Source organism: Hypomesus nipponensis, chromosome 1, assembly GCF_054491055.1.
Source record: "Hypomesus nipponensis isolate SF chromosome 1, ASM5449105v1, whole genome shotgun sequence".
Classification (NCBI taxonomy): Eukaryota; Metazoa; Chordata; class Actinopteri; order Osmeriformes; family Osmeridae; genus Hypomesus; species Hypomesus nipponensis.
The window spans coordinates 16,505,242-16,527,106 of NC_140361.1; the positions used below are offsets into that span (position 1 = coordinate 16,505,242).

The following is a 21,865-nucleotide window of genomic DNA, read 5'->3' on the forward strand; positions in this document are numbered from 1 at the left end:
AAGGAAGGAGAGGAGAGGGTGGACCTTTCCCATTTTGAGGATAATTTGGTGACGTTAGGACATCAAACCAGGCAATCTTCCAGGCTGATGGTAAGGAAATTGAACAGATGAGCTAGGCTAACCCTCATGCATTTTTTATGTGGCCCCAGCACAGCTGCGGTTGCCTCGTAGAAAAAATATATAATTTGGGACAGTTGAGGCTTTTGAGAGATTTGGAGAGTTCTGACAGATCTCGCTTCATGGATGCTTCCAGAACATCTTCATGTATTTTGCATGTGTTAAGTCACATTCTGTGAGAATATCAGTAAGGCTGGTTAAGAGATTGGAATGGAACCCAGTGGTGAGAACGCACAGTTTTAAGTTTTGTAGACCATTATTGCAGCAATGCAAATTTGGATGTATTCTGGGCCTTACAATTGGGAAGATAATTCACTTTCCCAAACTCACCATTTAAAACACTGCTTCTGTTTTTATTATGGTTTTTAGTATCATTTGTAGCAAACAAACAGTATAATAGCCCTTTAAAACAGACAGAACACTACACACTTCAGGTCAAGTCAGAAGAAACCATTTAGAGGTCCAAACAGTATCTTACGAAACTGAAAAAGACTATTAGGGAACTTTCAAACCTTGCAGAGTTTTATAGATATATATATGCTACATTTTGTATAAATTTTTATCATTCTATTGTATTTCTGTAGAAGAAAGAAAAACGTGGGCTGGTTCAGTTGTCCTTGGTGTTTAATGACTTTTATTTTCTTCTGTATTGGCTGCAGTCAGGTGTGAATTATGTTACGAGCCATCAGTGCCAATCAGAGTTGGTAACTTATTGTTTATTGGAGGGGGCGCGAATGAGAAGGACGAGATGACCGATCGATATCGACAGGAGGAAGAGAGACTCTGAGAGTTGGGAGCTAGTTAATTTTTGCTGTTGGATTGTAGTTGGAAACAGGTGATTTTGTGACGTTGGTGTGGCCCTGCTGGGTGGGGGATGAACTGTGGTCGAGAGTGGTTTCACTGGGTAACGCTGGTTTTGCTGAGGTGGAGCTAGCGGCGTGGATGCAGGTGGACTGTTGCTAACTTCCCGCTGGACAGAGGGTTGAAGAGACTGCTCGGTTACAGCTTTCTGGGTTGCTGAGGAACAGTGATTAACAACAATTCTCATTAATACAATAAAAGCTCTAATAAGCGGGTAGATTTTTGTTTATTTATTTCAGTTAAGTATCTATTTCGGTTATAAAGACCATTTAAAAGGTTGAAGCTGCCTGTGTCTGTAATAAACCTGTTATAATGTGTTCAGTGGTGATGTTAATGTGTTTCATGTATCAAATAACAGTATTGCTATATAATAAGCTAACCAGGCTCTCTGCATCTTAGGCAGTCATAAGCCCAAATTGTGGCTACTGTTAATAAACATTAATTGTAGGCTACATCTTAGTAACCCTCACCAATTCCTCTCCCATGCTGCAAATCTATTAGGCAGTCCCCCCAGGATTTCGCTGGCCTTTTTTGTGGTAGCTAATATTCCTGATTTCGCGGGAGCTTTTCCAAAAAGTTGCGATGAAAGTTGCAGTGTTTTTTAGGTGTCTGTTGTGATGAAATTGCGGGACCAAGTGAAAGTTGCGATAAATAGTTGTGAATTTCCCTCTTTGTAATTTTAATTGAGTTATTGGTTGAAAATTAAGTAATTAACAAACATTCATTAAAGAATAAAACTAGGGTGACCAGACGTCCTCTTTTACCCAGACATGTCCTCTTTTCGAGACCTAAAAAATGCGTCCGGCAGGGATTCCAAAATTGTCAGGGATTTTGCCTTGTCGGATATTTGTGTTTCTCTGGACTACTTTGACACGACGAAGTGTTCTCTTTTTCACAACCTCAAATCTGGTCACCCTAATAAAACCATTGAGAAATGGTCCCTTAAATAACCTTACCAACATGCCAATTTTCATCATATCCAATTTTGTATCCTTATCCAACCAGGATTTATATTTGCATTGAAGGGAGGATTCTCCCTCTTTTTAACAAAAAAGATTCAAGCTAAATATATATCTGTATGCAATACCGCTTTCGGCCTCGACACAACTTTGGCGCTCTCACGCTTGACAGGCATAGACAGTAGAAGAAAGCACACACAGCGATTGACTGGTTGGGCAACCCTGGATAGAGAACTGTTAACGGCGTGTTTTTCGCCTGGAAGTCTCTGGAAATCTGGCACCTTATTGAACAAAATTAAAAAGAGTGAAAGAGTTCATAGACACCAGAATGAACGCGTTCACAGTATCGTTCCTCAGGCAGTAATATATAGTACGTTCACGTTCACCAAAATTATGAACAAGTTCGGGAACTTTCGTTCAATGAACGCCTTCAGACGCAGTATAGGGTAAGTTACTTCAAAAAAGTAATTTATTACTAATTACTTCATCCATATTGTATTTAAATTACTTTTGTAATTACTCTGTCTGAAAAGTAATTTGATTACTGAATAAGTAATGTAATGCATTACTTCTTACAATCCCTATAAACCTTGACTGGATAGACAACAGAAAGGAAAGTCTTTCAATAATTAAATACGGTAACACTTTAGATGAGCTCACCAAATTCATAATTTATTAACCAATTTGTTACCTATTAGTTAACGGTTTGTTCAACATTAGTTATTTATTGTTTATACAAAATGTATCATAAAGTATTTGTTCACACAGTTAGGGTTAGTGTTCGGGTTTAGGGCTAGGGTTTAGGTTTAGGGTTTAAGTTTTGGTTAGGGTTTAGCTTTACTAATGCTTTACTAATGATACATTTTGTATGAACAACAAATAACTAATGGTGAACGAACCATTAACTAGTAAGTAACAAATTGGTTAATTAATTATGAATTTGGTGAGCTCATCTAAAGTGTTACCTTAAATACAAGTCAAACCTTTTTAAATCATAGCCTACTAATACTAGACATTTTAGTAACACGTGAAACCTTCTTTCATCTTTAGTTACCAAACAATATGTGCATTACACACAAAGCTTAACTTGAAGTTAAACATGACATCACAGGATTCTACAGTAAGTAGCAGTAGCATCTCTTCCTGCAATCTAGTTTGTAATAATTTGTTTAAGCTCACCTTCAAACACTTTCTGCACTGGCGATGTAAAATCAAGTTTTGCCTGCTTAACAGGTGTTGCTGAGGTGTTATCTGTCGATTTCCTAGTCTGTGCAAACTTTCATGGCAATTAAAACCCTTTCTGATTCTGATGAACATGGATCACTGAAAACTGTTAGTCGATGCTGCCTTTGTGAGGTGCTTCAGTAGGTTACTTGTGCGTTTTGTTTTTTCTCCCCAGGACATAGCTTGGACTTGACATTAATGTTCTTGTTAACCTGTGACAAAAAGGTAAAGTATTTGGAATATTTCCATTTGGTAAAACAGCTAGAGCTACTTGCTTCCGCCGAGTCCGAAATCTACCACTTCAAACCGCTAGAGCTCGCGCTTATGCAGCAAAAACTCGCGTCTCCCGTGCAACTGCACAACAATTAACGATTTTAAAGAGGCGCGTTCACTTTTACCCTACCATACATTTAGATTTTAATTCAATATTGATTCATACAGAACTGTTTGACTAATTTATAGTAGGTATGTAAAGCAAGTACATTACAAGTAACTGTAATTAAATTACCTAAAGATGAACAGTAATCTCTTACTTTACTTTTTCAGTGGATAAGTAATTTAATTACAGTAACGCGTTACTTTATATTACACATACAGGATTACTATGGCTGTCAGTGCCATAGCTTACTGTTTCTGTTAGGCTACTGACTGGATCCAAAATGTTCAGACAGTGTTTCTTGTTAAAAAAAATAACGGCCCAGACGTGTCTCGGCCCACTGTGAATTCTCCCGGTGCTCCCGATGGCCAGTCCGCTAACTGCCCACAACGAAAGTTTTTTCCCAAAACGGTAGCTATAGCTTTAGTTAAGAAAGTGCAACCCACATGTTATTAGCCGACGTTTAGCTTTGATTTACCAAAATATTTTCGAAGAGGTACAGTATGTTTTCCTTAATTTTTCTGAATGTTGTCTGTTATGTTGCTGACTGGAAATCAGTAGTATATATCTATATTTATTAATAATAAATCATATAATAACCACATATTAAATTTCAATTGCAATATTCAAAATAATCGCAATTATCTTATTTTCCGAAATCGTTCAGCCCTAATCGTAGCCAAAGAGGCTCTTGAAAAGGCTCGTAGATTAACGAGAGCTCCAGAGCAGTCTTGGATCGCAAAGTGCATCTACGCAGAGACTCAGTAGAAACACACATAGGGCCTACATGGATACGATATGAAATAAAGAGAATTCTATATATTTTTTTATTATTTTCTATTATTTTTACAGAAGTTAAACTGAAACTGGGATATCTTTAAATGAACTGAGACTATGCCTTTAATGAAATGGTGTGCAAATTACGTAAGCATTTCATATGCATCACGCTGATTGTAAATTCATAACACCTGCTAGGTGTGCACATTGTGTGAACTATTTTTAACCACATATAAATTAAAAACGATCATAATAACTATGAAATAGTATATGTAGGCCTACAACGTTTTCTGTACCGACAGTAAATAATAATTATGGCATACCGTGATTACTCAATTCTTTTGCTTGAAGTTTATTGAACAAGGCCCATGTATTAGCTTAATAGCTGAGAAAATCCACCTTGTATTAGGTAGCCTGATATATCCCAACCGGGGATATTGCTACAAGCTATCCAACTTTCTAATGACGTCAATAAACGTTTTACAACCACTGTAATATGTTTGTGGTGACTTTTTTTTAAACCTCCATCGAATTGCAATGAGGTGTCTGATTTTAAGGGGTCGTATGCTACTCACCCCATAGACCAGTTCACCCACCATCCCGTTCCAGGTCTTGGTCTCAGGGTCTCTGGCTCCATATTTTCCATCCATGACTATGGACAGTTTGTATTTAATGCCCACATGCTTGGCGATCTCAGAGGCTAAGTCCACACAGTAGCCTTCGTATCTTTCATTGCCCTCCAGGTGCATGTGGTTTTTCTTGTACATCACATACGGAGCTTCCTGTTGGTTCAAACACATGCAGGTTTATTTGCACGCACATGCATGCATACGTACATACTCTGTCTCTTACTCTTTCTTGAAGACAAGCCATCACACCTACACACACGCCCCCCCTCCACACACTTTCATTCTCTCTCTCTCTCATACTTCTCTCATACACACAGTTCAGAAAAGTCAGCTGTACATGCCGGCATGCATGAACGTGTGGCACATCATAGATGCATGGGAACATACATGGGTTAAAGCAGCAGTACCAGACCCATGGTCCAGGGGTGCTGCTTCTACCCAGCTGTGTCTGCCAGTGGACAACAGGCCTCAGACTCCCAGCTGCCTCACAGAGGCCTGCCCTGGGCCCCTTACACAGAGGAGAGGGGGGGGCGTACCATTTAGGAAGAGCATGCTGAGCTATTCAGGGGAGGCAATCACAAAGGAGAAGGGGTGCAGAGGGAGGATCACTTGGAGCCGGGTGTCTTTAGCAGGCATGGTGTGGCACAGAGTGGGGTGGGTATGGGGGTGGGCATGTGGGTGGGGTCGAGGGTTCATGAAGTAAACGCCAGTGACGGGAGGGATCAGAGAGTGCCCGGAGATTCTCGACATCATAGTCATTATCATCATCAAAATCAAGCACATTGCACCAATGTAGCAGCAGGACTATGTCATTCCAAAAACAACCAAACAAAAAAATAGCTGATCAAAGCTTATTTCAAAGAGTGAAACTAACGCTACAAAAAGAACAGAAAATGACAACATGAAAGGTCAAAAGTAAACAAAGAAGGAAATAAAAAGCTATTCTTCAATAAATAAATAAAACTAAACAGGGAGAGTGTGGGCGTGCCAATTCTCTCAAAAAAACAGCGGTGTTGCTTGTCTGTTTCTTGTCTGTTTCACTCTATCTTCCTCTCTGAGCCTCATCATTACCAAACAAAAGAGCTTTCCCTGAGAGCAACAGAAGCCATGACAGCCACACACAGCCATGGGTGCATGACGGAGAGCAATGCCTTGGTTGTTCTGTGTTGAACTTACCCACCCCTCCCCAAACACACACATAAATACACACCACCAACCTCCCCCTTCTTGGTGCAATTGACGTTGTTTCCCCACCATCGATACATGTTAATACATGTTTATCTACCGATGCTAGTACTCATTTAGAAAACTGTTGTGGAGGAATGCCCATTTTCTATGCTTCCAAGACCCCACTGACTCATTTGGGGTTTATATTGTTGTATTTGCCATCTAGTGTGTATTTTAGGCCACAGTATTGCCAATTGAAGCTTATCAGGCTTTCGGATTCTTTCACCCAGAGAACTAAACTAAATGTGAGTGCTTAACCCATAGACTGGAGGCTAAAGTTAAACACAGAACACTCTGAGAAGCAATACAAAATAGATTGAAGGGGATGTCCGAAGCCACATCATTGTGTGCCTCTTTCAATGCTGTTTATTTTGTTTTGCCCCTTGAGAAGCCTTTGCATCTTCATCCTCATCAGCAGCATCCTCATCAGCATCATCCTCGCATGGTCATTCTCAGCTTAGTTTATCCATCCCAGGATGTCATTGACCATTTACTTGATGAGGACAGACGGACAAGACATACAGACAGGTCTACTTACGTATGCGTTTGAATGTTTTTTTTTTGGTTTTGTATTTGATGGAGTCAACCGGTTACCATATGTATACCAATATTGTGATGTCACTGCTACGACAGGCCACTGAAGTATGGAAAATCAAACTGCTTTGACACCCACACGGGTACAGTTGAAACACTCCCCCCAGGGAGGGTGGACTGTTCCAGCATGTAGTGAGTGGATGGAAAGCAACAGAAAACAGATGCTTCTACCCACCCAGGACAGAATGTATCAATCATAAGAATCAACACCATGACCTTGAGTGGCAGAATACGTGACACACTTAAAACGGCATTGAAAGTGTACCATAATAGTAGTGACCACAATCGTTCGGTTTTCCACAGAGGACGACTCGTTGGTGACCACCTGATCCATGATATTAACAAATCTGGTGAACTCGTTCCAGTAGCCAATCTGCAAAGAGAAAACACACCATTATCAACCATCCCTCTGCTTTCCCCCCTGAGACCTAGGTAATATACCTAGCATCATTCATCAACACATTTGGAATTGTCTGACGTGTTTGATTTGATCTCAGTGCATGAACTATGAAATTGGTTTTATTTATGTTTTTGCTTTGTGTGCCGAGTACTCTAAACCAACTGCACACCAAATATTTGCAAAACTGTATTTAAGTCAGGTCTGCATCTCAGCCTCCACCTCCATCACCTCTTCTTCCTCCTCCTCCTCCTCCTCTTTATGTATCCCCTTGATAGCACAAGTGGCTAGGTAGTTGGTCACAGACTATGATAGGGCTGTCTCTAAACATTAGCTGTAGCAATAGCTAGTTGTAGGGGCTGCATTGAGGCTGTATCATCGAGAGCCAGACACGGCTAGTTGAGCTGCAGTAGAATCTCTCCCTTAGAACTGATCAAAATGAGAAGCGCTTGTTTGCTGTGACAGGGTTTTTAAGATGAGCTGTATAGAGCAGATAGATAGTGCTGGCTTTTTGTCATCCTGGCTTGTAACATGGAAGCAGTGGCGTTGGTGAGCTCATTAAAACAGCCATGGATCTTCTGGCTCTCTCTCACCCCGTCAGAATGGTGGTGGACAAACAGAACACTGAAACAGCTACACAGTTTCCACTGCTGCTGGACATCTCTGGTGTGATATCATTTGAGAGCAGTTATAGTGCTGCTGTAATCACAGTGGAAACACGTAGCCCATTAGCGACGACGTGTTGTCTTCACATGAATGTATGCAGTGTCTTGGTGCAGATGCTTGTCTGTGTGTGTGTGTGAGTGTGTGTTTGTATGCTCAGCTCCTCCTGCCAGTGTGCAGTGCCACACAGAGGACTACATCAAACTCCTCCACATACAACTTCCCAGGTTTTACGTTAAATAATTGATACCGGGGCCTGTGAACTGCATACACACTCCATAATTCATCGTCATCAGCCTGTATCTCTTTGGTTTCCCTTTCTACACACTCCCACCTGCTCTCCCCAGTACTGTCTGGCACTGTCCTCAGCTTCCAAAGTAAGACCCGCCATGTCCAGGAGTTTGTTTGCTTATCTGAAATAAAGACTGGTTAAACTGGTTTGCTGCACAATAACTACCTGCTGCTCTGAAGTGTTTAGCGGTCCACATTGAACTTAGGTAGACAATAAGCCCTGCTCTAGATGGTGGTCTTTGAAGATAAATTGTTGGGCAGAAAAACGATGTACTAACTAGTGTGTGAAGGTTAGGACAGGGGCTGACTGACGGGATTGTAAGAGGTGGGAGTGTTGGGTAGGACAGAAAGTGAGGGCATGGGTTGTGTAGGGTAGCAGGGCAACAGTCTCTCCCGGTTTCTGCTAATCTTCTCCAGCCTCCTCCAGTCTCTCCGTTTCAGATTTTCACACTCCTTTTCTCTCTGGCTCTCTCACTCAGTCACTCTTCAGTTTCCTAACCCAGATTTTTAGGTTGCGGTAGGGTCTTGAATACAAATTCAGCAGTTATGTATAGTTGTGCTTAATCTCAGGAACTGAAATAATCCCCTTTCTCCAAAACCCATAGCCCCTCTAAGTGTTCTTGATGGTATCCTTTAAACACAGGGAACTTCATTTCATGAGAGAGCTATCTGCAGGAGTGCAGTTAGTGGTGGTGGAGTTGTACCGGTAGCTCATCACTCTTGATGGTCCTACATACACCTGGAGCGCAGGCTATATCCTCTCATCTCACTCTCTCTCCCTCTCTTCCCTCTCTTCTCTCCGAATATTTCATTCTCACTTGTTCTGTCCCTCTCTTTGCTGCTCTCATTCCCCATGTCTGTCCCTTTCAGTCTCTCTCTCCACCTCCAGCAGTGGTCCGAGTAAGGTGAAGGCATAGGCCAATTTTTTTCCGAGGGTGTGGATGTTCGAATGCTTCATGTTTTGGTTACCCGCAATGTTTTTGGGGCCATCTTGTTGTTTATGATCATTGATCTATGCACTTTTGTAAAGCTCTCTCTTGGAAGTCGCTTTGGATAAATTTAGCGTCTGCTAAATGAATAAATGTAAATGTTCTGCACTGTAATATGTTCAGGTTTGCAGTTACTTCATGCGCGTCACTAAATTTAAGCTTACGCTTTCTTTTCCCCGTAGGAAGATCCATGATAGAAACATGCTGGCCCATTGTTCTAGAGGCGCAATAATTGTGCTTGAGGGCGGAGTATGCGCTGATTGTCTGATGAGTGTCAGGTTTGATAAATACTACGCAAAATGGGGAAGCATAGCGGGCGCTATTACCCAACTCGCAAAAACACTACAGACGCGGCAAAAAAACAGACGCTCTCTCCCTCTCTCTTTCACACACATACACACACAGACCGATATATCCTTCCAAGCCCTATATATCTTCCTAGGAGAGGGAGAAGAAGTCTCGTCAGCTTGCATCGCCAGATCTGTTCTCTAGATTTTCCAGATGATCTGAACACATCCAAGTGACAGCTTGACATGTCTCATCAAATACAGAAGTCTGATATAAGGGAGCTAGTTTGCAGTATCTCAACTCACTGACAGCAGAACATAACGAGTTGAGGCCCCATGCCTGATAGCTACTGGCTAGCCCGGTTATGTTGACGACCGGAACATTCCGGATGACTGAAGGCTCAGAGCCTTGAGTAAATGGTAGTAATGCCCTGACCTACCACCCCAATCAGCACGGCTCCGTCTGTAAGTGGATGGATGACGGTCGTTTGTAGCTTGCCGGACGCCGCTTACCTTCCTGGGCCCACCTGCTTTCATTTCGTACACATCGATGGTATAGTTGGACCTGCGTCCATAGTTGTCAAACTGGATGTTCCCTGTCATGCCCTGGACTGTGACCTGCAATAGGAGAGAGGCCAGCACACGTGGGTTAAACAGTATTAAAATGTTTTTTTTCCTCAGTGTCAGATCTCAAGTTGCCTCACATAACTGACTGATCCATTGTTTTCATTTGCAGTCAGTGAAATACAAAAGAGAGATGTGGGTTTATGGTACTGAGGGGAATCTGGACTAAAGAGAGAGAAAGAGACAGAGAGAGGGAAAGACAGAGTACAAGATACACAAATGTGAACGGGAGATAGATATCCTGCTGCCCCAACATCTTCCTCTCTCTTGCCTCTCTCCCCACCCTTTCTCCTCTACCCTCACCATCTTGAGAGCCCTCTCAATATCGATCCCCTGGCTCCAAGGCACAGCAGGGTTGGCCAGGCAGTCCCCTGCGCTGCCACGTCGCGACACATCCACACGCTGCCGCCGCAAATACCTGAACGCCTCCGCTATGACCAGGATGGCATCGTGGCTCAAGGCCGACGTGTACTGTAAATGACAGGGAGAGAGGAAGAGAAAGAGAGGGGGAGAGAGAGAAGTGAGAGTCTTTTTTGGAACATTCTATTACTTCTTACTCAGTATATGTCAGTCAAAGATTGCCTTTGACTCAAAGAAATAGCATTGCAAAAAATGAGATTAATCAAGAAATGCAGGTCTGAACTAATACTGAACACATCCAACAGAGGGTGTGTGTGAAAGAAAGTAAGAGAAAGAGCATCAATTCACAGCTGTATTTCTTGCACTTTTCCCCCTGTCTCTCCATCCTACCTTGACCTCCAGGCCATTGAGGGAAGGACAGGGTATTCGTTAACCAGCACACCGTGACTACATCTAATTACCTGCCATTACACATCCATCTCATTCTTGATCATTGTTTAATTAGATGTAAATTAAGGCTACAACATAACCTTGCCTTGGACTGACTGTCAATATATTGATCGTAAGGAAGAAGGGAGGGTGACGTGGGGGCGAGGAATAATTAACGGAGTTCAACTGAGGGAGGGGGGAGAAAAGGAGATGAATGGATATAATCTTCAAAGGAAAAAGATGAGGTGTGTTTCCTTCCCATTCTCTTCTCTCTGTCCCTCCCTCTCGCTCTGCTGCCCATCCAATCTGGTCTCTCTCTTTTACAAACCCCGATTTCACGTCATCTCTCTCTCATACATACAGACACACAAATCAATCTCTCTCTCTTTTACAAACCCCCAGCTCTCTCTTTCCCAAATCTCTCTTTCACGTCCATGCCCCCCCTCTGCCTTTCTGTTTTCCATTCATTCTCTATCTCTCTCTCTCTACATTTTCTGTAAAGGTGTATTCCTGTCTGTCTCTCTCTCTCTGTACCTTCAGCGGGGTGTTCCTGGCCTCTGGGAACTCCCTCTCGTCCAGACGCTCCCAACGCTGCATGAACTGCTGGACCACCGGGTTCTCAGGGTTGATAATCTGGAACCCGGAGATGTTGGCTCCGCCCATGAACACTTTGTCCAGGCTCACGTTGGAGAATCCCTGGGATGAGATAGGGTGAGAGCAGTTGCAGACAATGATATCAAATGTTAAAATCTAAGGTGAATTTCTTTCTTGTTTGTATACGCTTGTGCTTGAATAGGTTGTCCTTTCCAAATAAATAAAAACAATGTTATGTCTTTACGCAGCTGGACAGATCTATCTTTGCTTTGATCCTATGTTTCTACCAAACCGAGCTTCTATTCATGATGTAGGAATATATTATAAGGTTTGTTCTCCCTCGTCCTCTCTCTCTCCCTCAACCCGTTGCTCTCTCATGTATACACCCACCCACACATTATGCTTGCTAAGGCCAGCAGATCTGCAAAAGTATTAAAGTCCAAAAAGCATCTATTCTCTGCCAAGAATGAATTTGATGTAAGGTCTGATAGGGAGATGTCTATTCGCTCAACAGACTCAAAAGACTACCACAGTACCCCTCCAATCCCTGTGGAGTATTAAAACACGTTCACATGAGAAATACCCCCCTCGTGTTCAGAGCACACATTTCCCAGCCTTGACTCCATACCCTCCTGATGGCGCAGATTCAGGTTGGATTCCCCCGTCTTCTGTTGACTTCCCCTCTGTCTGTCTCCCCCTCCCTCCACCCATCCTCTCCCTCTCCTAGCCGATCTTTACTCACCAGGTTAGCCAGAACGTAATGGTATCCACGGGCGTTCTTCCCCAGGGTCACCACCTGTGGGGGAGACGATCAATATGGTCAGCCAGCCGGGAGATGAGGGCCAGAACCCCAGATCATAGGCTTAGGCATCAATTCTGCCTAAATCTCCCAAGAGCTAACCATTAGCGATTAGCACACGGGTGTGCAATGTTTAGCAAGGGGTTCTAGTGAGAGTGGCAAGGATTTCCAGAGAGGGTGTTAGCAGTGTTTAGAAATATGAATATGTTAATTGCATGGGTTTATTCAATTCCAACAAAGTGAGTCACTCATGATGGTATCAATTTGAATCTAGCTTTCTTCGGATAATGCGAATTTTTGGGGCAACTGCTATTATCCGAATATACATGGCAGTGAATAAACCGAATCATATCCCAGTACAATACGTGGCGCTTTTGTCATTACAACTAGTGGTAATACAGCCCTTTTCGCTTGACCTCTTCACCACTACCAACAACAACAACATCAACATTTCAAGAAAGATGGCGAACGGAGTGCAAGGTGAAGCTACGTCCCTCTACATGATGACAATAGGAGTACTGAGAATGCAAACGGCGCTATTGACTTGAGTTGTTGTTTGTTTCTGCCGGGCCAGCTCCCAGCAGCGACAACTTATCATCTTTTTCGACTTCCAGGTCACGACCTGGGAGGGAGGGCGGCGGGATCTCAAGCATGCGCAAAGACGCAGAGTCCAGTTCATAGTTCCAAATAAGCCAGTAATTAGAATCCATATAAATGCAGTGACTGACAGAAGTTCACACTTATCAAAAATATTTGAAGCAGAGCTTTGTCTATTAGAGTATAGTGCTTTTATGTCCTTGCTAAATGAGAAATAAAAATGTATTTTTGGTAAAATGGAAAGAATGATTCAAAGGCAATACAACAGTACAGTACAGTAGATGTGTTGCTGAATTTCTTTAAAAAAAACTCACACCTTCCAATCTTAACAGCAGGTTCCAACCCACACACTGGCTTGAAATAGCAGGCCGTTTTCAGAATCACTCCATCACTCTTTTCAGCAACCATATGCTGTGCTTTTAATCTCTTCTTCTACTCTACTCCACTTTTCCTCTTCAAAACTTCATCCATCTCTTCCTCTCCTTTATCATTCTCTTCTACCTCTTTCTTTTGCTTTGTTTACATTACAGTCGATCAGAGGATTCTAACATGAGTATTCACAAATCATACTGTGTAAATCTATGTGTCAGACAAGCTGTAGCTGGTTCCACGACAAGTGTTTCCTGTGCTGAGTTGTATTTCCTGTTACAGACCCAGGCCTGTTTGCTGCTCTCAGGTCGGTTATTTACGAGCACTCTGCTCTCCCCGAGGTTAACAGATTTGGGCGGTTGCCATGATGAGATTGACAAACATGTCTCAGCTTTCATCTGTGTACTGCAAACATGACAGTCCAGGTCCATGTCAACAGACAGCATGGCTGACAGTGCTTCTGGCCACTGGCCCAGTAACGTAGCTGACAGTCCACGAAGCAGCTGCTGTACATTTCTGAATACTGGAGAGAACTTTACTTTCTCTCATCTTTCAACCATTTACTGGTTTGGAGTTTTTGATGTTCATCGCGCAGTAAGCAATCTTTTTCCGGTAATTATGTGAAGGAAAATGCTTCCAATCATCACCAGCTCACTGGAGATGGACATGCCAGGACATGAGTTCTGCATGAGACAACAAGAGGGATCTGGTCATCCGTCTCCTCCCATCCTCCTGTCTCACACTGTTCTTTCCTCACACACTCAGCTCCATCACCCCATTCCTCCTCCATGATTATGACACCCTGCACTCCCATTCATCAAATGCAACCATTCCTCGCCTCTGTGTTGAGGTGAAGGAAGGAGGGAGAGTTGTCAAGCTGCTCAGAAGGGCACAGTACAGGGCATTTAATTAGCAAAACACAATTTCAAATTCACAAATTCAGTGCTTGATAGGGAGCGCTAAAAAGCATGTTTTAAATGGAGCATTGATACTAAGAATGTCTGGCTTGGTAGCTGGCCAATGCATAAAGGGGTGCCTAATTCTGGAGAGGGGTACTGTGTGTAAGGGATGTCCGCCGACACCTCCTGTGGATAAAGGGTAATGTGAGTGTAGATATAGTGACATGGAGGAGAAAGGGTAATAGGTGAGATTTTCTGCAGCGCTGAAGCATTTGATGACAGGTAAGGAGGGCTAAAATGTTCTACAAAGCAGAAATGGGGTGAGTGATAGCTGTCATCATCCCTATGTGCTCCTTTGTTAAGAGAAAAAATATTACTTTTGCTTTGCATATTATAGTACTCACCTGTACACCTCATCATAAATAATCAAATTATTTTTAATGGGCATGGTTGCATTTGCCACAATTCTGGCCACGTGGGTGGCCCCAAACATGCACATTTTTTCATTTTGGTCCATGTGTTTCATATGGCCCATGTATTCGGCATGGTAGGGGATGGGATTTAGATTAGGACAGCCTTTTTAGAAGAGGAATATGCTTAACGCTGATTCGTCGGTCCTTCAGTGCATGCATAGGCCTATGTAATGACACAACTTACATAACAAAAAATGAGTATCAATTTGCCAAAGTTAGGCTGCTTACATGTCGTTTTCAGCAGCATGTAGTTGTGAATAGGATAAGACTTGGGTGATTTTGGCGGAAAAAGTTCCATGCATTGCATTTATGGGGAAAACCAAACTTGAAGTGAATTTCTATGCCTTGATTTTCTGTTTTCCCTTTCCTTTTGGTTTTGAAACAGAAAAACCGCAACAGAACTATTGATTTCTGTTGTTCTTTTTCCCGTTTTCCGTTCTGGTTTTAAAACAGAAAAACCAAAAAAACAAGTGTGTTTTTCGGTTTTTCCAATTTGGTTTTGAAACGGAAAAATGAAAGAACGAAGGGTACACGGATTAATATCATTAGTTTTAGTGTTTTGATCATTTTGGAAATCACGTTCAAAACAGAACTACCGTATTTTTCAGATATAAAGCCACGGTTTATTTCCCGATTTGAAATGTTTCTATTCTACGTTTTTATAACAAAACAACAGTAGAAACTTTTTTCATGAATGCTATTTAACCCGTTAAGGAGTAGCATTGCACATATGTGATCGTTCAAATGTGGGTTTCACAGCGTAGAGTAGCATAATGTGATTTCGAGCATTCCAACTGAATATTTTGCGATGGACAAAAACTATGCCACAAACGCTTTAGTATGGCTTCAAAATGTACGAATGAGAAGGCTAAGAAGTAACACTAGCATGGTAGTATTATGCTAGCTAACTTAGCCCGGAAGCTAACTAAAGCTAGCTAGCTATCGTTTTGGAAAAATACCTTACGCTTTGGGGACCGTCGGAAATATTTAGAATTCACGCGTCTAAAGGTAAATATTAGTTAATTCCCGGGCAATAAAAAACATACATTACGCTTGTAGCCTACATACTTTCGTTTTCGAAGTGTGTTACACAATGGCGTGCTGTAAGATCGCCTATACTCATGCATTGCTTGGTATCATTGTTCCCGTATCAAGTGCGGCATATATTCCAGTGTGGTTTATACCCATATTTACACACACAAAGATCCCATTCTGGTGAGGTGCGGCTTCTAGAAAATGCGTCCTTTTTCCCGAAAATACACACATGGTGCAAATGCTGGTCTAGCCCCATCACCTCCCATTGTCCATTAGAAAGTCCTTGACTATTGGCTTTTACACACTGTTGGACACCACACACACACACCTTCACCCCACACACTCATCTCCACCCCATGGTCTCTTCTGTTTCAGCCTCAGGTATCCTAACACCTGAACCAAGCCTGTCCTCTACCCCCTACAGTCCACAGCCCTGGCTGGAACTGCAACTTTGGAACCCGGGGCCTTAATGACAGAGTAACACAGCAAAACTGAGGCCAAAACACCCCAGCTCTGACGCCCAGGCCAAAACATACACACCAACATTTCCCCATTATGGTGTTAATTAGGCAGAGCAGACGGCTCTTAGAACAACTCTTGTCGTGGACAGACACACAGACCCTGCTGGCATAGCAAGCCTGGCTGGAGCTCCTAGGAAGCTGGCATGCTGCTCTTCCAAAGCCCCTTACTGGGACTGCAGTCCTACTGCCATATCAGCAGTTGCTGGAGAACTTCTGTTACTGAAGCTGCTACTCTTATCTGCCAGTGGTAAGAGACACACTAGATACATAGTAATTTCTGTGGTACATTAATTGTATCTTGTTGCATATATGGTGTGGAGGCCATTATGTAGCCTTGATTTCAAGCCGACAACAAGCACTTCTTCATTGAATCAACCAGCTTTAGAAAGTGATTTATTTGGGAGACCCAGGCTTGATTTTTGCGCCAGTTGTACACAAGTATTGTATTGTACAACACGAGTTTGTAGGCTTAATTCAATTCTGCCCTGTCCGTCATTGTGTGGATGTATGTGTGTGTGTGTGTTATAAGGAGAGTTGTGAAGCTTAGCATTGAATGAGACTGAGCAGAGGTTCACAGCCCTACGTCAGCCCCTTGACAATGGTAATATGATCTGGCTAATCTGCTTTGCCCTGAAATGGAGACAGGATATTTATACCAAAAGCAGAGTCCCACATGATTAAGTATTAACTTTAGACTTACTGGGATTTATTTATCTGCCCGTTGTACTTGCTCGCTTCTCTTCTGTGGAGAATACACACACGCGCATGCACGCTCACACACAGACAAGCACCCACACGCATGTGCACAAATGTATTGTCCACTTACGGAGGGAAATTGAAGGAAACATGCCCGCCCTTCCCTGTAACCTGCCTCCCTTTTATTTTCATTTACCCTGGCGTTTACATTGATCCTGAAGCTTGCCACGTCACCCCCCTTTTGTCCCCTGAAGAAAAGGAGCTTGCTCTCCTGGCTGGGAAGTTTCTCAGCCCTGATATGGATAGACAGTCTCCTTGACCTTGACTTCACCCTGTTTTAGACTACCAGGCAGCTCACAGAGCTTCATGCCCCTCATGTACAAACTACGGTGGCACATTTTCTCCTAATGTCCAAGAAGTGTTGGGCTATTTCCCCTCCAGAGCTGACCTTTCCACTGCAGGCAGGCAGGCAACCCCCCCCCACCCACCCACCCCAGAGGCGTATGGAAAAATCATGGAAAATGACGTTCCTTACAGTTTATGTCTTGATCTCTTATTTGTTAATAAAGTTATACATGCTTGACTAGTGGGCTACTAAAGTTGCAGTATACAGTTTGATGTTACATAGAAGATATACAGAGAAATTAGAAAAACAACCAGTTACTTGCTGATTAAGCTTTGGGCTTTGCAGCGAGTTTTTAACAATGCAGAAAGACGTCACCAAATTTCTTTGCAGAAGGAGATGGGACAGAAGGTTGGGAGAGAGAGCTGTGTGCCTGGTACATAGGGACCAGCTATCTCCATCTCTGCTTCAGTTCATGTTTCTGCTCCAGGGCTCTCCGTCTAAGTATTCCTGCTGGAATTGACTAATTAACTGACAACAGTGGCGCTCTCTGCCTGCTCCTTTCCCCTCCTCCCACCCCTCTTACCCGCGCTCTCTGCTCTCGCTCTCTTTTTTTCTTCTCCTTTCCTCTCCTTAAACCTCTCCTCTTCCTTCTCTCCTCCTCTCATCTCCCCTCCTTACACCTCTTCTCCTTACACCTCCTCTACCCTTGTTCTTTCCTCTCCTTCCACATCTCCTCTTCCCTCTCTCCTTACACTTCTTCCCTCTCCCTCTCTCCTTTACCTTCGCTGACTCCTCTCTCAGCCTCTTTACTTGACAGGCTGGATTTATCCTCTTGTGGATAAGAGAAGAAGTTGTGGCTCTCTTCCAAAAACTGAGCATTGTCGAAACACCCAACTCATATTCAACCCATTATATCTGTCCTTCCTGTGAAGTATGGAGCAGTTTGTCACTGGATCTCTCTGGGGGAAGGAATGCCAGCTCTCGACCCCTCCAACAAACAGCTAGGGTTTCCTTTGGTGGTATAAATACAGAAAATTTGCTCTAAACGATTATGGAGGGACTACCGTACCTACGGCTTGCAAGAAAATATGACAAAAAAGAAACATTCAATGTAACTGCTGCTTCTCAAGGAGGGGAGGGGAAAAGGGGGAAGAGAGGGGAGCAGATGAGAGGGGAGGAGGAATGGAAGAGTATGGAGGAGAGGAGGATGGGAGGAGGCAAGGAAAGGGGAGGGGAGCAAAAGAGTGGCGGAGAGGGGAGAGGAGAACAGGGGAGGAATAGTGTACTGCATGGCAATAAAAGAAAGTGTGAGATCACAGTTCTTAGCCCCTCCATAAGTACAGGAAGTTCATAGGTGACTTCCTCTTTAATGATAAAGCCTTAAGCCCTATTTAATTCTGTCGCCCGGATAGTAACTGTTCTTTGGGAGCACGCCAGGGATTCCACAAGCCTGTCCTCAGAGTTGTACTTAAAATAACTGGAACTTGCTCGCTCTTTCTCTTTTTATCTATTTATCTTTCTATGTTAATCTCTCTCTTAATGACAATCATCTGACTTGAAGAGAGGACAGGTTGATATAAAAGGTACCATCTTCTTAATTTTCATTTAGCCATCTTTAAATCATGCTCTCACTCTCTTCTCTCCGTAGTTTGGTCCAGATGGCCGCTCACCCTCACAGTTCCTTCTTCTTTCTCCTTTCCATTACTCCTTTGCCATATCCTTCTCTTTCTCACCTTCTCGACATCTTTGTACAGGGAAATCAGAGAGACTGGAAGTCAGCTTTATTAAAAAGATCAGAGTAATCTGAGATCATTGACTGGAAAATGAAGGTTTTTTCTATAACTGAGTATACCGTAATTTAGACTTGTTGAGACAAATGTTGTACAGGTGTCTTTAAACAAAAAATATCAATCAGAATCTGTGTTACTGTGTTAAGTAAACGAGGTTGGGTTTTAGTTATCATAGAGAGGAGACATATTCAAATTGAATATATACATTCAGAGATGGTCTGCAAGTATTTCACTCAGTCAGCAAAGATTTGTTGCACAAACAAACATCCTTTGGTCTTTAAAGGCAATGCTCTCTCCTTCCGCTCCTGCCTGGTCTCTCCCAGAGGCTTTTACCTCTTCCATTCACGTCCACTCTCTATCCTCCCCTTATGTATTTATTTTTCTTTCCCTGTCTCCCACTCTTTCTCAATGAAAACACACCCATCTGTGTGGTTTACAGTACATACATGTTCTCGGTCCTAGACACAGACAGGACCCATAGAAGACAGGCCCCACACAGCCTGGCGTTTGTGAGGAGAGAATAGCGGACCCTCAACTGCGAAAGCCGAAAGACATATTTGGAGCTTCTCCAACATGGCCGCCCTCCCAGCCTCCAGAGTCAGTACAGTGTTGTTCCAACAATATCCCCAGAGCCTTCCTTTACGGAAGAAAAATATATTTACCAATATATAACTTTAAATATATTGTAATATATTATTTTCTATTACATTTTCCAATATATTATTGTGGTGGAATCAACTCCCCACCTCCATCAGAGACACAGACTGTCTCTCCACCTTCAACAGAAGGCTCAAGACGCACTTATTCCGGGAGTACAACGGTACAGTCCGGTCAGCATTATGCTGAAAATAGAGTTCGACATTGTTGTTGTGCTACTACTTTTACTACTTTTTTTTTTTTTTTACTGCTGTGGTATAGTATTTGGCTCACAAATCAGTTTCTTTTTGTGTGTGCATGTCATTGCATGCGTGACTGTGTGTGTTTGTGCATACTATATATCCATGGAAACCCGTGTGTGTGAGCGTGTGTCTACACAGTGGTGCCCTTAAGGACAAGGGCCTGTGCCTTCTTCCCAGCGTGACACATTTGAAAAGAAAAAGATTAAGAGGACAAAGACAAATTCTTCTATAATAAAAACACTTCATTAACAGAACAGCAGATCTATTGGGAGAATCCACTCCATCACGCAGTTTTTAACACCCAGATTAAAACCTAGGCAACCACATTATTGGTAGTAAATCTGAAGAAAAGAAATCGATTAAAGTTACAGCCATTAACACGTCTCACAAGTGATTTGTAATGCATATTCTCAACCCTATTTAAAACCAGTAATGCTTAACCGTAACAGAATAAATACTCTGATTTTCTTAAATGTATTGGCAAAAGGACATTGGACAGTAAATTACAACTAAAGTAAACCTGCTTTAAACAATGACTGTAATAAAAAACAAATTATTAAAACATTGGTGCCTAAGAATGGTTGAGGTGGGATATTGTGAGAGAGACCGAGAGATTTGAATGCCAATGAGCAGAACCCGACTGAGAGTCTGATTGCCTTACAAGGAAGCACCCAGCAAACAGACAAACACACAACAGAGCTGTGCGTTCATGAGGGCGGGGTGGAAACACGCTACAACACTACTCTTCACGTTAGTTATCTTTCCTCTGTGGTGACTAGTGTACTTTGTAATATCCCCTAGAGATATGACTGCCACTCCAACAAGTCCTCCCCCCTCCTCTCTCACACCGCTACTTGGCCTTCCACCTGCTCCTCTCCTCTCCTTCCATCACCTGTTCCAGGATGGTGTTGATCCGGTCCACCTCGCAGTCGATGACGTAGCGTTTCTCTTGGCGGCGGTCCATCTCCTCTATGATGCGCTTGAATTCGGCCACGTCAGTGATACTGCCCACTGACCTGGCTGTCACCTGCCAGTTGTTGGCCACCGCCGCCTCCATGATGGCTTGTAGGATGGAGAACCCTGGAGAGAGCAGAGCCAGAGAAAGAGAAATGTCAGACTGGAGGGTCTTCCATCAGCTCTGAGAGAGACTCTGTCTAGATGGCGTGTGTGTGTGTGTGTCTGTGGATGTCCCTATGCACCGAGCAGACGGTTTAACCACAGAACAGAGAGAGACAAGTTAGAGTCCTTCTGTTTCCAGGTAATGAAACAGCATTGGCAGCATTAAACAGCACTGGGATGTAATCGTGCCTGGCTTCATTAATCCAGTGTGTTTAAGTTAACCACGTGTTCGTTCTGACACAGGGCTGAAACACATCTCCTGCCCCACTCGTCCTTGGAGAGTTGAGTCAACTCAATTAGAAACAATCAGAGGAAAAGAGAGGGAGGAGAGAGTGAGACAGAGAAAGAGAGACAGAGAGAGAAAGAGAGGCAGTGAGAGTCATAAATATGCAAAGTCCTCTAGACAGTGAGAGTCATTTTCATGATTAATTCACATGTGAAATATTTTCATTAAACAGACCTATTCGTGACACTATGGTCAAACTGTCCCGCAGAATAACACAGTCACAGCAATGATAGGAAGAACTGTGCATTTCTGAAAAGAAAAGAATTAACTCTGCCCTAATGTATAGCCCGAGCAAGAGAACGAGCTGGGTTAATGAAGATATGCCCCAGAACTCATGTCTCATCAAGCCCCAGACAACATAATCATTTTTTCTTCAGAAACATCGGCACAGAGAGCTTCGACGTTCCATTATGTGTCAGCTGACATTGTTCATATTGTCACTTCTCCTCTACCCCTCCTATAGAGAAATAAACTTGCAATTACTGCAGAATCCCACTGTTACAGTAATCTCCTTGGTGAAGACACGGGGCAGCAGGAAAAAAAAAACAGATTTCCTACGTGATTAATACCGTGGCAAAGAAAATAAAGATAGCGTCATTAGGAATTATGCAGATTGGGCCGTGCTGCAGCGCTGGCAG

General features: G+C 42.9%; 1 protein-coding gene across 1 annotated transcript in view; it reads right to left on the reverse strand.

Moving 5' to 3' along the window:
• The window catches only part of LOC146302845 (glutamate receptor 3-like), an 81,627-nt gene that overhangs the window by 19,898 nt on the left and 39,864 nt on the right, over positions 1-21,865 (reverse strand). Inside the window, exons 4-10 of the mRNA XM_084697315.1 lie at positions 20,715-20,902; positions 12,141-12,194; positions 11,339-11,500; positions 10,319-10,486; positions 9,905-10,009; positions 7,030-7,137; positions 4,890-5,096 (exon numbers count right to left, since the gene is read on the reverse strand). Coding sequence (XP_084553441.1) covers positions 4,890-5,096; positions 7,030-7,137; positions 9,905-10,009; positions 10,319-10,486; positions 11,339-11,500; positions 12,141-12,194; positions 20,715-20,902 — 992 coding nt within the window. The remainder of the gene's footprint in view (positions 1-4,889; positions 5,097-7,029; positions 7,138-9,904; positions 10,010-10,318; positions 10,487-11,338; positions 11,501-12,140; positions 12,195-20,714; positions 20,903-21,865) is intronic.